The sequence below is a fragment of the Callorhinus ursinus genome, unplaced genomic scaffold, assembly GCF_003265705.2.
Source record: "Callorhinus ursinus isolate GAN/ISIS: 27379988/994484 unplaced genomic scaffold, GSC_fseal_2.0 scaffold6, whole genome shotgun sequence".
NCBI classification, from domain to species: domain Eukaryota; kingdom Metazoa; phylum Chordata; class Mammalia; order Carnivora; family Otariidae; genus Callorhinus; species Callorhinus ursinus.
Genome location: NW_027397068.1, coordinates 39,129,442 through 39,144,158, shown reverse-complemented (window position 1 = coordinate 39,144,158; position 14,717 = coordinate 39,129,442). Strand labels below are relative to the sequence as shown.

Below are 14,717 nucleotides of genomic sequence, written 5' to 3'. Positions count from 1 at the left end.
GGCCAGGCCTGGGTGGGGGCGCGCGTGCGCAATGCGCGGCGTTTGCGCCGACCTGGAGTAATGGGTGTGGGCGTTTGATTTTGCAGAGGATGGCCCATTTCTCAGGCGAGGACGAGGTGATGCTGCAGGCGATGCTGAGGCAGTTGTTCCAGAGCGTGAAGGAGAAGATCACGGGTGCTCCCTCCCTGGAGTGCGCCGAGGAAATCCTCTTACATCTGGAGGAAACTGATGAAAATTTTCACAAGTAAAATAGCTTTTGATGTCTTAAGCAAACAAACTAGCCGATCCAGAAAAGGTCCAAGTGTAGTTAGAGAAAAAATGTTCCTTTGATTATTGTTAAAGTAACACCCAAGTTGGAGGTTCATTTTTGGGGGGTTTATTTACACAAATGCCGAATTTATGTATTATTTATTTACTTTCCAAAGCTTCTGTCTCCTCTGTGTTTCTACTGCCACAACCAGCATATTCTAATTCTTCATTTTTCCTCATGGGCAGCACAGTAACAATAATTGTAAATTGTTCATGTTCTTCTAAGAGCAGTTCTGTTATTTCAGGGGATTCCTGTCACCATGCCTGAAAGCAGTGAGTTTCCAAGATCTCTCTTCTTTGCTATGTGGTATTTCAGTGGCTGCACCAGTTGCTCGTTCTGAGCACTGCAGGAATACTGAAGTGAGATTATTAACGTCCTATGGAATAGCTTAAGTTCTTATGAAGGGATAAGCCACATACTCCAATGCCTGTGATACATAGCAGAAATATAAGTGCTGTAGAAGGACTAGAGTACTCTGGGCTTGGGAGCAGTAGACAGAGGAGTTTTTAATGAGAGAGGTACCATTTGAGATTATTCTGGAAGGTTATGTTTCTTTAGAGACTTTTTTTCTTTGTTTTGGTTCGTTTAAATTAATCTTTTGCATTGAAAAGTCTTGCAGGTATCTCAATTAACTGTTATTGGTAGCAGTATTTTAATTTCAGTGTTTGTATTTCATTTTGATCTCACAGAGATGAAAATTTATCTTATGTTACCTTTAAACTGACTCTTGGGTGCCCTGAAGTTGTATTTATCTGGAACTCCACCCATTGCTTACATGGGCAAAAAGGGATCCTTGAGCCCTTTAATGTAAAACTTTGTTTTTACTTGCAGTTTTATAGGAGTATTTACAGTTTTCACCAGATTCTCAAGGGAGTTTTCAAAAGTGTGGAATTCTTGTTAATATAAAGTTACTAATTTCATTAATATTTCTGGTTATACATATAGTTTTTCTGTATTTCTGTGATTTTCTTGTTTATTTCTTCATTAAATCCATTGCTAATAGCTAAGTAGATTGTAGAATAATTGCAACTTTCTCAAATTAAAGTTTAATTAAATAGTGTTTTGTAAATTCATGTAATACAAATTTACCTCACACAGATCCTCTTAAACATTTAAGTCTGGGGTTTTATTTCACATGCAAGCAGTTGTTTAAATAACTTGTAAATTACTGTCAGTTTTTCTTAGGATCGTATTCTGGACATTTGTACATTTCGTCTAGATTTTCAAATTTATCACTATAAAGTTTTTCATTAATATCCTGTTAACTTTTTAATATTTTTAGTATCTGTAGTTATATGTCCCCCCTTTTATTTTATTTATTTATTTTTTTTTGTGCCTTCCCTCTTCTGTTCTGCTAGGGGTTTATTTTGTTAGTCTTTTAAAAGAATCAGCTATTGGCTTAGTTTTTCCTTTCTATTATGTGTATATTTTATGGTTTTTACATTCTGTTCTTTATTTTCTTTCTTCTTGGAAAATTTTTAAAACTTTTGTGATCAGTGGTTAGCTCATTAATTTGCAGCTTTTCTTCTTCTTTTTAGTGTAGTGTTTAAGGGTACATATTTGCCTGTATTGTTTCAGCTGCTCCAATTTTAAAATGCTTTTCAGATTGAAGTTAGGTCATTGATGTTCCTCTCAGCAGTCTAATGACTCTTGTAATAAAGTAACTTACTCTTCAACAGTGCATTAGATTAAATGCATGCTGATTAACATTCATAGTTAATGTTCACTGTTTACTGAAGAGATTTACTTTTGGCCTACCTAAAAAAATCCAGACACTCTCAAATTATAACTAGTTTGTAGTCTTTAAGATTTATAGTCCTTAAGGTATTTTAATTAGTTTGTAGTCTTAAAAGCATAGATGGTAAAATTTACATGTTAATTCACTAACCTGAGACCTGTGTCTTAGGAGGAAGGAACTCTGTGTAGGAAAGGAAAAGAGGAGATGGCTTGTCTTTGGTGTTTTCATAGAATCTTACAATTCAGAGTTGGATGTGATAGTAAAGGTCAGTTAGTCCAGCTGCTCATATTTTGTCTTTGTTTTCACTGACCTAACTCTCCTCGAACATGATATGTTCTGGAGTCACTTAGGCATATATTGCTTCCTGAAATGTTTCCTACTTCAGAATTATCTATCTTCCCATCTCCATTATCAGGACTTGGTTTCTTAAATCCACCCAATGTTGTCCTGGTCTTGGCAAGAACAATTTTATTAAACAGACTTATAGGGGAAACTGGTGTCTTTAGACTATTGTATTTTTGTAAGAAGATGGTTAGGACAATTGAGTCCATACATGATGGATTTCAGGTAGTATGATAAACTAAAGGGGAAAATACAGTCATTTGGGGAGAAACCATAGTGTAGGCAATAGTAGCCCTTTCTGGGGGGTTTGCCCTAATGGGCAGTTTTCCTAAACTATCTCTGCTTTCCAGAACCTCTTTTATTTTTCTGCCGAAAACTACACATATTTTCTAAAAGATCCAAGCTTTCCCCTTTGTCTCTGAAAGTGGCAACAAGGATTTGAGGCCTGTGGGAGGGGAGAGAGGTAGGGATGAGGACATTGCTTTTTTTTTTTTTCCCCATCACAAATCACACTGTGAGGCTGTCCAGCGGCCAGAGCCCCAGGCAAACAAAGACACTCCCATCAGGCAGGCCATTCAAGGGGTGAAGAGATCACCTCTCAGTAGCCCAGAGTGAAGGCCAGACCTCTTTTTAGGTTAGGTTAAGTCTTCATTGTACAATAGGGCATGCTATAAAGTAAGTACCCAAAGATGCAGTGTGGTGTAGCAGTTAGAAACCTGGCTAGGTTTTTTTTTTTTTAATTTTTATTTTCTTAGATTTTAGTTATTCATTTGAGAAAGACAGAGACAGAGAGGATGAGCAGGGGGAGGGGCAGAGGGCGGGGGCAGAAGGGAAGCAGACTCCCCACTGAGCTGGGAGTCCAACCCCAGGACCCCACATGACCCCAGGACCCCACATGATCCCAGGACCCCATGCAGGGCTTGATCCCAGGAACCCGACACCATGACTTGAGCCAAAGTCAGACGCTTAAGCGACTGAGCCACCCACATGCCCCAAGCCTGGCTTGATTTTAAAGTCTCCAGTTCCAGCGCTGGCTTTGCCACTTTTGAGCTTAGGGATCTTGAGCAAGTTGCTTAACCCTTGTTCATGCCCACCAACAAAGTTGGAAGGCTCACAATTCCTGATTTCAAAATTGACTACAAACTACAGTAATCAAAACAGTGTGGTATAGCATAAGGATAGACAAATAGATCAACAAAATAAGTCTAGATATACACCGTCACATCCACAGATAACTGATTTTCAGGGAGGGTGTCAAGACCATTCAATGGGGGAAAGAACGGCCTTTTCAACAAATGGTGCTAGAGTAGCTGGATACCCATATGCAAAAGAATGAAGTTGAACCTCTGTTTCACACTGTATACAAGAGTTAACTCAAAATGTTATGTGTGTATGTGTTGTGTAGCTTTTGACACTTAAACTGGCCCCCAGGAAACAAACTGGCCTGGTTTTCAGTCTTGGCTACACCAGAATCAGTTGGGCCCCCTGTAAAAAAAATACTGATGCTTGGGCCTCTTCATAAACACATCAGAATTTCGGGGTGGGGGAAGGGCTTGGCAGTGGGGGAATTGTAGGGGCTTGGCCTTGTTTTTGAAAAAGCTCTCTAGGTGATTCTAACATGCAGCCAGGGTTGAGAGTTGAGAACCACAGAGTTAGAGCATATTTATTTGCATTTATGCAAGAATTTTGTGTGTGTGTGTGTGTGTGTATGTGTTTATTTTAGTAGTTATCAACCCTGATGATTATAAAAGTCTCTAATGCAGATGCTCATCTTTGTAGCCGTCACATCCAATATACTTCGGGTCTGATACAGATGAAACACAGTAGTATTCATTGATTTGAGTTTATTTTTTGTTTTACAGAAGAATCTACCAGTGATTATTTATTTATTTATTTATTAAAGATTTTATTTGACAGAGACACAGCGAGAGAGGGAACACAAGCAGGGGGAGTGGGAGAGGGAGAAGCAGGCTTCCCACAAAGCAGGGAGCCCGATGTGGGGCTCGATCCCAGGACCCTGGGTCATGACCTGAGCCAAAGGCAGACTCTTAACAACTGAGCCACCCAGGCACCCCTACCAGTGATTTTTTAAATTAGTGAACTCTAGGGTGTTTAAGTGGTAACTTCAAGAAAGCATCCATTGTGTAAAGTGATATCCATGTATAGTGAAATTACTAAGAATTATATGTGTGCTTCCATAATTAATGAATGCATTTCTAGTAATTGTTTATCATGACTCAGAAACCTATTCTTTGACCTAAAAGGTTGTAGGTGATGTAAAATACTCGTTCCTTCTATCACATATCCTTTTATATATTAATATGATATATAAAGTTAGGTTGGTCATATAATAAATCTTTTGATTCTGAAATAGGAATTCCAAATAGCATTATAATTCATAACTCACTCTAATAAAGTCTCTTTTTAAAACATGTCATTGCTGATAATTTTTTCTATATATGATTGAAAATTTTTTTGCATATTTAAATAGCTAAGAGAATGATTTCTTGAAACAAAATTATACTAGATTTTTTTTGTTTTTCTGTTGTAATAGTACTCCGTGTATCAGTGCATATTTTGGTATATTTTGAACACTTCAGAATTTTATCATGAAAGAAATAATTGAATTTTCTTGGAAAAATCTAGGTAATAAAACTGGAGAAAAAAATTGAAAAAAGTAAATGTTCTTTTAGCCAACTTTGTAAAGTTTTCCTGTGTAAATGTGAAAAATTTCATATTCATCAGTAGTAAAGCAAAATGATGAAGCACATTGCTGTGTATTTCAATTGAGCTGCTTCTGAAATGTGAGGTGAACACATTTTTCCTTAGTAGCAAACAACTGTACTTTTGGCTTTTAATGTCCTTCTTTGAGAAATATTTGGAAAAAGATATTTTGCATTCATTTGGTAAAAGTGTCTTTGAAACCAAATTTTTATTTTTTTCTCATTAAATTACTTTTAAGGTAACAAGGTTAGTCAAATATATGTATAGTATATTTGGTTTGAAAAGTGTCAGAGTATAGCTATGTGTAATAACGGTTTTTGCATTAGGATTACCATTCTTGTTATGTAGCAGGAACCTGAAATTTGGCAAGGTCAGGTAAGTTTTGTCTAAGGTTACAAGATTGACCAGTGTAAAATTTAGAACTTAAACCTGAAGCAAAGGGATTCATAGATTTCTAAAGGTATAACATTTATTCATTGTATATATCACATTCTTTAAAAAATAAGAAACTTCATTACTAGACAATTTTAAGATGAACAAGAAAGAAATATTAATAGACTTACAAATAAATGGAAGTTGTATTTATTGTAGTCCATGGCAAAGCTGTATTATTCTTTATATCTCCAGTGCAATTAGAGTATGTTAATCTGAAAATGTTAACACAGAGGAGTCTGCTAAAAATAAATGTGAAAGGAAAGGACCTAAATTGTAGCAGAATTGACTTAAATTAAGCCTCCTAAGGATCTTCTAAAATAAGTTATTAAGAATGTACATTTTTTTGAAGGAAGTTTTACATTTCTTAAATAGAAATTTTAAACATAGAGGTGATTCACCAGTATCTTTAGTGGTCAGGATTTTATAATGCTTAGAGTGAGTGGATGTTAATGGTCAAACTGGAATTCTGTGGGCCATATTTGGTCTGTGGATGTATTTCTTTGGCTTTGTTTAAAAAAAAAGGCAACATTTAAAAATTGGGAGGTGGCACATAAAATAGTTTTCTGGCTTTTCTTAAAACATTGAAAAATCAACATTAAGCTAATATTCCTAAATGGCAACAAATGGCTAAAGCCATGTAGAAGCTCTTCCTTTTACCTGAGACATGTCCTTTTATTTCACCCCTGCCTCTTTTCTCTCTTACACATGGCCGACTTTACCTGTCTACCCCTAGGTAACATCTGAGTTTGCAATTCCGGAATAAGTATGGGACCTTTTAAAAGTCTCTTTTGTGCATTGAGGGCTTTTGCTTTTATAAAAAATAAGAATATTGCAACACCTCCAGAATAATTTCTAAAAATGATGCAATGGGTTGATGTAAAGAGCTGTGGTTATCATTAATCTTTTGGATTAGTTGTAGACTTCATAAGAGCAACTCGATGGCACCAATACTATGAGGATTACAATGAAGGCAACACAGTACTTAATTTTATAGAAGTGTTTCTCCCAGCCCATAGCAACAATAATTTTCGATCCTGGGCACCACTATAGAAAACAGCATTCCTTGTAGGATTTTATGGGACATTGCCGTGAATTCATATGGTAAAAGAACCAACACAAAATGAATTGTCAGATGAGAATTTGAAGCCTTGGATTTTTCTTACCCAAAGAGAAGGGTCCAATTGCAGAAATGACTTTACTCATTTGAATCTTTCAATGATCAGTGAGTCAGTAGAGCATTCAAAGGGCCATAGGCAGCCTGGTAGTCCTCACATGACAGAGGGCCTTATCCTGCCTGGAGATCTTTTCTCTTAAAAGAGCAGTAACCCATTAGGCAATATTCAATTTTGGGGTTCTTGGGTTCATTTAATTTGGAAGATAAACCAAAACCTTGAAGTATTTTGAATGGTGTCTTCTGGGACATAGTACTATGGTCATAGATAAAAATGATGTCACTAGAAAAAAGTATGTGGTTATTCAAGTTCACAAAGAGGAGGTTTAAATTTTTTCTCAGCATATTTGCTGTTTGCTATTTATAGATGATGCTAAATAGTGGAGAGGTTTTTGTTTTTGTTTTTGTTGTTTTGATGTGTCTTTTATTTTAGAATGGTATTCTCTTAACTTTTTTTTTTTTTTAAAGATTCTTATTTATTTGAGAGAGAGAGAGACAGAGACAGAGCATGAGCAGGGGGGAGGGGGAGAGGCAGAGGGAGAAGCAGACTCTGGGCTAAGCAGGGAGCCCAACATGGGGCAGATCCCAGGACCCTGAGATTGTGACCTGAGCCGAAGGCAGACGCTTAACTGACTGAGCCACACCCAGGTGCCCCTTCTCTCAACTTTTTGAATACATTTTGTTAATGGGCTTGTTTTATATTTCTTCACTGCCTTAGTTATGAAAATGTCATTTCTGTTGCTTATAGTTTGGGCTTTAAACAAAGCAAACACAAAAGTTATATTTCTCAGTTAAATATTCATTTCTTGTGATTGCTTAATTTGTGGCACAGAAACGGGGCTGATCAAACTAAGGAATCATTTGCCTTTGCATAGTAGACGTTGATGATGAGATGTAGAATTCATCTTCAGAGTGGCCCTTCCTTTTGTTTCAGAGAATTAACTCAGGCTTCCCCGTGTTTTGTTTCCCACTGAGTATCTCAGAGATGTGAAGGAAAACTCCTGTGTTTGTTTGACTAGCCTAGGGCAAGATTGTGAGGAAGATCAAGATTGTTTTTAGGGACCTTTCATCTCTTTGCACTTTCTTCCAATTACACTTTTCCTTTTCCCAGTACTAAGAGTCTGGTTGTGAGGTCATACTGATTAGGCTGAAAGGATTATCTATTCCTGGATCCTTTTTTATTTACAAGGACATTTTAAAGAAAGCAATGATAAATTTTTGGTCTTAGAATTTCAGATATTCTGATTCTTTAGAGGGTTTCTGGTTGTGGTGGGATGGTTGTGGTGAACACATTTTTTGGGCTCTTCAGATCTTATCACACATATCTGCCAACTCTAATCTCAGAGCTAGCTGTCCTTCTGTGGAGGCATTATAGGGACTGTCAAATGTTAAAAAATTAGCATCTTTAGAGGGCACATATTGAATGGAGCACTGGGTGTTATACGCAAAGAATGAACCATGGAACACTACATCAAAAACTAATGATGTAAGGTATGGTGATTAACATAATAAAATTAAATTAAAAAAAGGACTTACTGTAAAAAAAATTAGCATCTTTAAAAGATTCTCTTGAAACCTTAATCTCTGAATTCTTGTTTCCTTTTTGTAAGTTTTTACCCATTTTGTATAGAATATGCAAAGATTTGGTTTATAATTACAAATATACAAACTAAAAAATAAGTTTAACATTTAAAATGGATGGTAAGTTATGCTTGTATAAGGGAAGATCTTCAAGTAATATAAGGCAATGATGAATCACCAGAAGAAGCAAAAACTGCAAAACTGCTTAAATGATGATTAGAGGCTATTTTCTATGATATATGATTCAGTAAGTTTGGGGTTTTGTTTTTCTTGGAGTATTTCTGAAAATCAGTGTTCATCATTTTGATTTAATATTGCAGGTCACTAAGTTTACAAAATAATGTTGTTTTCCTCTTCTGCCATTAATAGATACCTATTTTCTTAAAGCTTAGAAGTTACTAGCTAAACATTGAATTTAAATATTAAACATTTAAAAGTAAATTCAATAAATAACTTAAAATAAATTTTAAGTAAATTATACTTTTAAATTTAACATGTGAATTATAATTTTGAGAAAATAAAATGTAATAGATTTATCTCCCTAAATGCAAGAAATTTAAATAATATACAGTTGGTAAAAACATGAGCGTTACATTTACTTATTTCCCTTTCCAATCTCCATTGAGCACTACAGAACATCTTATTTTATTTCTTAAACATTTTTGAAATTTTTCCATTTTTGGGAGAGTGTGGGATTGTGGGAATGACAAGAGTTTTGGATTAAGGTGGAACTGAATTAGTAGCTTGTGAATTTTTTTTTAAAGGTTTATTGAGAGAGAGAGAGTGTGTGTGCACATGCACAGGAGCTGGGGGAGGGGCAGAGGGAGAGAGAGAAAGAGTCCTCCAGCAGACTCCCCGCTGAGCATGGAGCCTGATGCTTCCCTTGATCCCAGGATCCTGAAATCGCGACCGGAGCAGAAATCAAGAGCTGGCCGCTTAACCAGTTGAGCCACAGACACCCTTGTAGCTTGTGAATTTGACAAGGCTTTTTAACTTTTCAATTTGTGTCCTCATCTATTTTACCTATTTCATGTGGTAAATAAAACAATATTAATAAAATACTTAGAGCAATGTCTAATACATGATAATCACGTAAAAATCCGTCCTTTCTTATATGCAAGTCAAAACGTTTGGTGTTTGTGGAGAAAATTAAGCGTGGCCTCATGTAAGTGGAGATGCAGTAATTAAGGGGCTTGACTGATTAGGTATTTAAATGTTAAGCCAAGGAAATTGTATTTGAAGGATAATAGACAGCCAATAATTAGTTTTAAATACAACAAATATTTATTGAGACATTATGTATGTGATGTGGTGTGAGGTATTGATATGAATAAAATGGCTCTAACTCAGAAATAATGAAACCTGTGAGTTTTGAGGACCAAGATAACTACAGTGTTCAGGATAAATATGAGAGGGAAGGGGAGGTGAAAGAAGATGAGCAAGAAGGCTGCAGTAGTAATCTCTGTGTGAGGTGATGTGGATTTGCACTGAACAATAGAAGTGGGAAAAAAGGAGAAGCGATGAAGCCAAAGCATGTGTAGGCAATATTAACAAGTGTTGATGACTGGGTGGAGTGATGGAGTGAGTGGGCATGGAATGCAAGCAGAAAATGCCAATGTCCCAGAAAAAAAAAATTCTAGATTAGCTTGGTGATTTGGGATGAAAAATTTAATGCTAGTGTAAGGTAAATATGAGTATTGTATAAAACATTCTGTGCTAACATTTTTTTCCTGGATATGTTTAATAAGTGAGTTCATGATATTTACTGATTTATTTTTTAAATATTTGTTTTAGCTATGAATTTGTGAAATATCTTCGGCAGCATATATGTAACACTTTGGGGTCTATGATTGAAGAAGAAATGGGAAAATGGACATCTGATCAGAATCAGGATGAGGATTTTGGCTATGACACAGTTGTACAGCATGTTACTAAAAGGACTCAGGAATCTAAAGAGTGAGTATGGCCATAATAATGTTTTGTTTTATTTTATTTATTTAATTTTATTTTTTTTAAATTTTTTTATTAACATGTAATGTAGTACTTGTTTCGGCGGTACAACTTTGTGAGTCATCAGTCTTACACAATTCACAGCGCTCACCATTGTACATACCCTCCCCAATGTCCATCACCAGCCACCCCATCCCTCCCACCCCCCTCCACTCCAGCAACCCTCAATTTGTTTCCTGAGATTAAGAGTTTCTTATGGTTTGTCTCCATCTCTGGTTTCCTCTTGTTTCATTTTTCCTTCCATTGCCCTATGATCCTCTGTTGTCTTTCTCAAATTCTTCATATCAGTGAGATCATATGATACTTACTGTTTTCTGATTGACTTATTTCACTTAGCATAATACCCTCTAGTTGCATCCACGTTGATGCAAATGGCAAGATTTCATTTTTTGATGGCTGTATAATATTCCATTATATATATATATATATATATATATATATATATATATATATATATATATACACACACACCACATCTTCTTTATCCATTCATCTGTTGAATGACATCTAGGCTCTTTCCATAGTTTGGCTATTGTGGACATTGCTGCTATAAATATTGGGGTGCAGGTGCCCCTTCGGATCACTACATTTGTATCTTTGGGGTAAATACCCAGTAGTGCAGTTGCTGGGTCGTAGGGTAGCTCTATTTTCAACTTTTTGAGGAACCTCCATACTGTTTTCGAGAGTGGCTGCACCAGCTTGCATTCCCACCAACAGTGTAGGAGGATCCCCCTTTCTCCACATCTTTGCCAACATCGGTTATTTCCTGACTTGTTAATTTTAACCATTCTGACTGGTGTGAGGTGGTATCTCATTGAGGTTTTGATTTGGATTTCCCTGATACCCAGTGATGTTGAGCGCTTTTTCATGTGTCTGTTGGCCATTTGGATGTCTTCTTTGCAGAAATGTCTGTTCATGTCTTCTGCCCATTTCTTGATTGGATTAGTTGTTCTTTGGGTGTTGAGTTTGATAAGTTCTTTATAGATTTTGGATACTAGCCCTTTATCTGATATGTCTTTTGCAAGTACCTTCTCCCATTCTGTCAGTTGTCATTTGGTTTTGTGGACTGTTTCCTTTGCTGTGCAAAAGCTTTTATCTTGATGAAGTCCCAATAGTTCATTTTTTCCCTTGCTTCCCTTGCCTTTGGCAATGTTTCTAGGAAGAAGTTGCTGCTGCTTCGAAATGTGTTCTCCTCAAGGATTTTGATGGATTCCTGTCTCACATTGAGGTCTTTCATCCATTTTGAGTCTATTTTTGTGTGTGGTGTAAAGAAATGGTCCAGTTTCATTCTTCTGCATGTGGCTGTCCAATTTTCCAACACCATTTGTTGAAGAGACTGTCTTTTTTCCACTGGACATTCTTTCCTGCTTTGTTGAAGATGAGTTGACCATAGAGTTGAGGGTCCATTTCTGGGCTCTGTATTCTGTTCCCTTGATCTATGTGTCTTGTTTTTGTGCCAGTACCATACTGTCTTGGTGATTACAGCTTTGTAATAGAGCTTGATGTCCAGAAATGAGATGCTACCAACTTTGCTTTTCTTTTTCAACATTCCTCTGGCTATTTGGGGTCTTTTGTGGTTTCACACAAATTTTAGGATTATTTGTTCTGTTTCTTTGAAAAAAGTGGATGGTATTTTGATAGGGATTGCATTAAATGTGTAGATTGCTCTAGGTAGCATAGACATTTTCACAATATTTGTTCTTCCAATCCATGAGCATGGAACGTTTTTCCATTTCTTTGTGTCTTCCTCAATTTCTTTCATGAGTATTCTGTAGTTTTCTGAGTACAGGTTCTTTGCCTCTTTGGTTAGATTAATTCCTAGGTAGTTTATGGTTTTCGGTACAATTGCAAATGGGATCGACTCCTTAATTTCTCTTTCTTCTGTCTTATTAACGTATAGAAATGCAACTGAGGATTTCTGTGCATTGATTTTATATCCTGCCACTTTACTGAATTCCTATATGAGTTCTAGCAGTTTTGGGGTTTGGAGTCTTGGGTTTTCCACATAGTGTATCATATCATCTGCAAAGAGTGAGAGTTTCACTTCTTCTTTGCCGATTCAGATGCCTTTTATTTGTTTTTGTTGTCTTATTGCTGAGGCTAGGACTTCTAGTACTATGTTGAATAGCAGTGGTTATCGTGGACATCCCTGCTGTGTTCCTGACCTTAGGGGAAAAGCTCTCAGTTTTACCCCATTGAGTATGATATCCACTGTGGATTTTCCCTGGATGGCTTTTATGATGTTGAGGTATGTACCCTGTATCCCTACACTGTGAAGAGTTTTAACCAAGAAAGGATGCTGTACTTTGTCATGCTTTTTCTGCATCTATTGAGAGGGTCATATTGTTCTTGTTCCTTTTTTAATTAATGTATTGTATCACATTGATTGATTTGCAGATGTTGAACCAACCTTGTAGCCCAGGAATAAATCCCACTTGGTTTTGGTGAATAATCCTTTTAATGTACTGTTGGATCCTATTGGCTAGTATTTTGGTGAGAATTTTTGCATCCATGTTCATCAGGGTTATTGGTCTCTAGTTCTCCTTTTTGATGGGGTCTTTGTCTGGTTTTGGGATCAAGGTAACGGTGGCCTCATAAAATGACTGGAAGTTTTCCTTGCATTTCTATTTTTTGGAAGTGTTTCAGAAGAATAGGTATTAATTCTTCTCTAAATGTTTGGTAGAATTCCCCTGGGAAGCCATCTGGCCCTGGTCTCTTGTTTGTTGGGAGATTTTTGATTACTGCTTCAATTTCCTTACTGGTTATGGGTCTGTTCAGGTTTTCTTTTCCGTCCTGGTTCAGTTTTGGTAGTTTATACGTCTCTAGGAATGCATCCATTTCTTCCAGATTGTCTAATTTGCTGGCATATAGTTGCTCATAATATGTTCTTATTATTTGTATTTTTTTGGTGTTGGTTGTGATCTTTCCTCTTTCATTCATGATTTTATTTATTTTGGTCATTTCTCTTTTTGGTAAGTCTGGCCAGGGGTTTATCAATCTTATTAATTCTTTCAAAGAACCAGCTCCTAGTTTTGTTGATCTGTTACTGTTCTTTTGGTTTCTATTTCATTTATTTCTGCTCTGATCTTTATTATTTCTCTTCTCTGGCTGGGTTTAGGTTTTATTTGATGTTCTTTTTACAGCTCCTTTAGGTGTAGGGTTAGGTTGTGTATTTGAGACCCTTCTTGTTTCTTGAGAAAGGCTTACATTGCTGTATACTTTCCTCTTAGGACTGCCTTTTGCTCCTTCCCAAAGATTTTGAACAGTTGTGTCTTCATTTTCATTTATTTCCATGAATTTTTTAAAATTCTTCTTTAATTTCCTGGTTGACCCATTCATTCTTTAGTAGGATGCTCTTTAGTCTCTATGTATTTGAGTTCTTTCTGACTTTGCTCTTGTGACTGAGTTTTAATTTCAAAGCATTGTGGTCCGAAAATATGTAGGGAATGATTCCAATCTTTTAGTACCAGTTGAGACCTGATTTGTGACCTAGGATGTGATCTGTTCTGCGGAGTGTTCCATGGGCACTAGAGAAAAATGTGTATTCTGTTGCTTTGGGGTGGAATGTTCTGAATATACCTGATTTTTGACTTAGGATGTGATCTATTCTGGTGAGTGTTCCATGTGCACTAGAAAAGAATGTGTATTCTATTGCTTTGGGTTGGAATGTTCTGAATATATCTGTGAAGTCCATGTAGTCCAGTGTGTCATTTAAAGCCTTTATTTCTTTGCTGATGTTTTGCTTAGATGATCTGTCCATTTTAGTGAGGGGGGTGTTAAAGTCCCCTACTATTATTGTATTATTATTTATATGTTTCTTTGATTTTGTTATTAATTGGCTCATATAATTGGCTGTTCTTATGTTAGGGGCATAGATATTTACAATTGTTAGATCTTCTTGTTGGATAGACCCTTTAAGTATGATATAGTGTCCTTCCTCATCTCTTATTACAGTCTTTGGTTTAAAATCTAATTTGTCTGATATAAGAATTGCCACCCTGGCTTTCTTTTGATATGCATCAGTGTGGTAAATGGTTTTCCACACCCGCTCACTTTCCATCTGGAGGTGTCTTTGGGTCTAAAATGAGTCTCTTACAGACAGTATATCGATGCGTCTTGTTTTTTTATCCAGTCTGATACTCTGTATCTTTTGATTGGGGCATTTAGAACATTTACTTTCAGGGTAAGTATTGAAAGATGTGAATTTAGTGCCATTATATTGCCTGTAAGGTGACTATTACTGTATATTGTCTCTGTTCCTTTCTGGCCTGTGTTACTTTTAGGCTCTTTCTTTGCTTAAAGGACCCCTTTTGATATTTCTTGTAGGCCTCATTTGGTGTTTGCAAATTCTTTTAGTTTTTGTTTGTCCTGGAAGCTTTTTATCTCTCATTCTATTTTAAATGACA

The 14,717-nt window shown here is 36.3% G+C and overlaps 1 protein-coding gene across 5 annotated transcripts in view; it reads left to right on the top strand.

The window, feature by feature from the left end:
• Nucleotides 1–14,717, top strand: part of TBC1D32 (TBC1 domain family member 32) — a 208,218-nt gene that overhangs the window by 331 nt on the left and 193,170 nt on the right. For all 5 annotated transcript variants that reach the window (XM_025864955.2, XM_025864962.2, XM_025864946.2 and 2 more), the window contains exons 2-3: nt 87–244; nt 10,096–10,257. In XM_025864955.2, coding sequence (XP_025720740.1) covers nt 90–244; nt 10,096–10,257 — 317 coding nt within the window. In that variant the 5' untranslated portion in view covers nt 87–89. The remainder of the gene's footprint in view (nt 1–86; nt 245–10,095; nt 10,258–14,717) is intronic.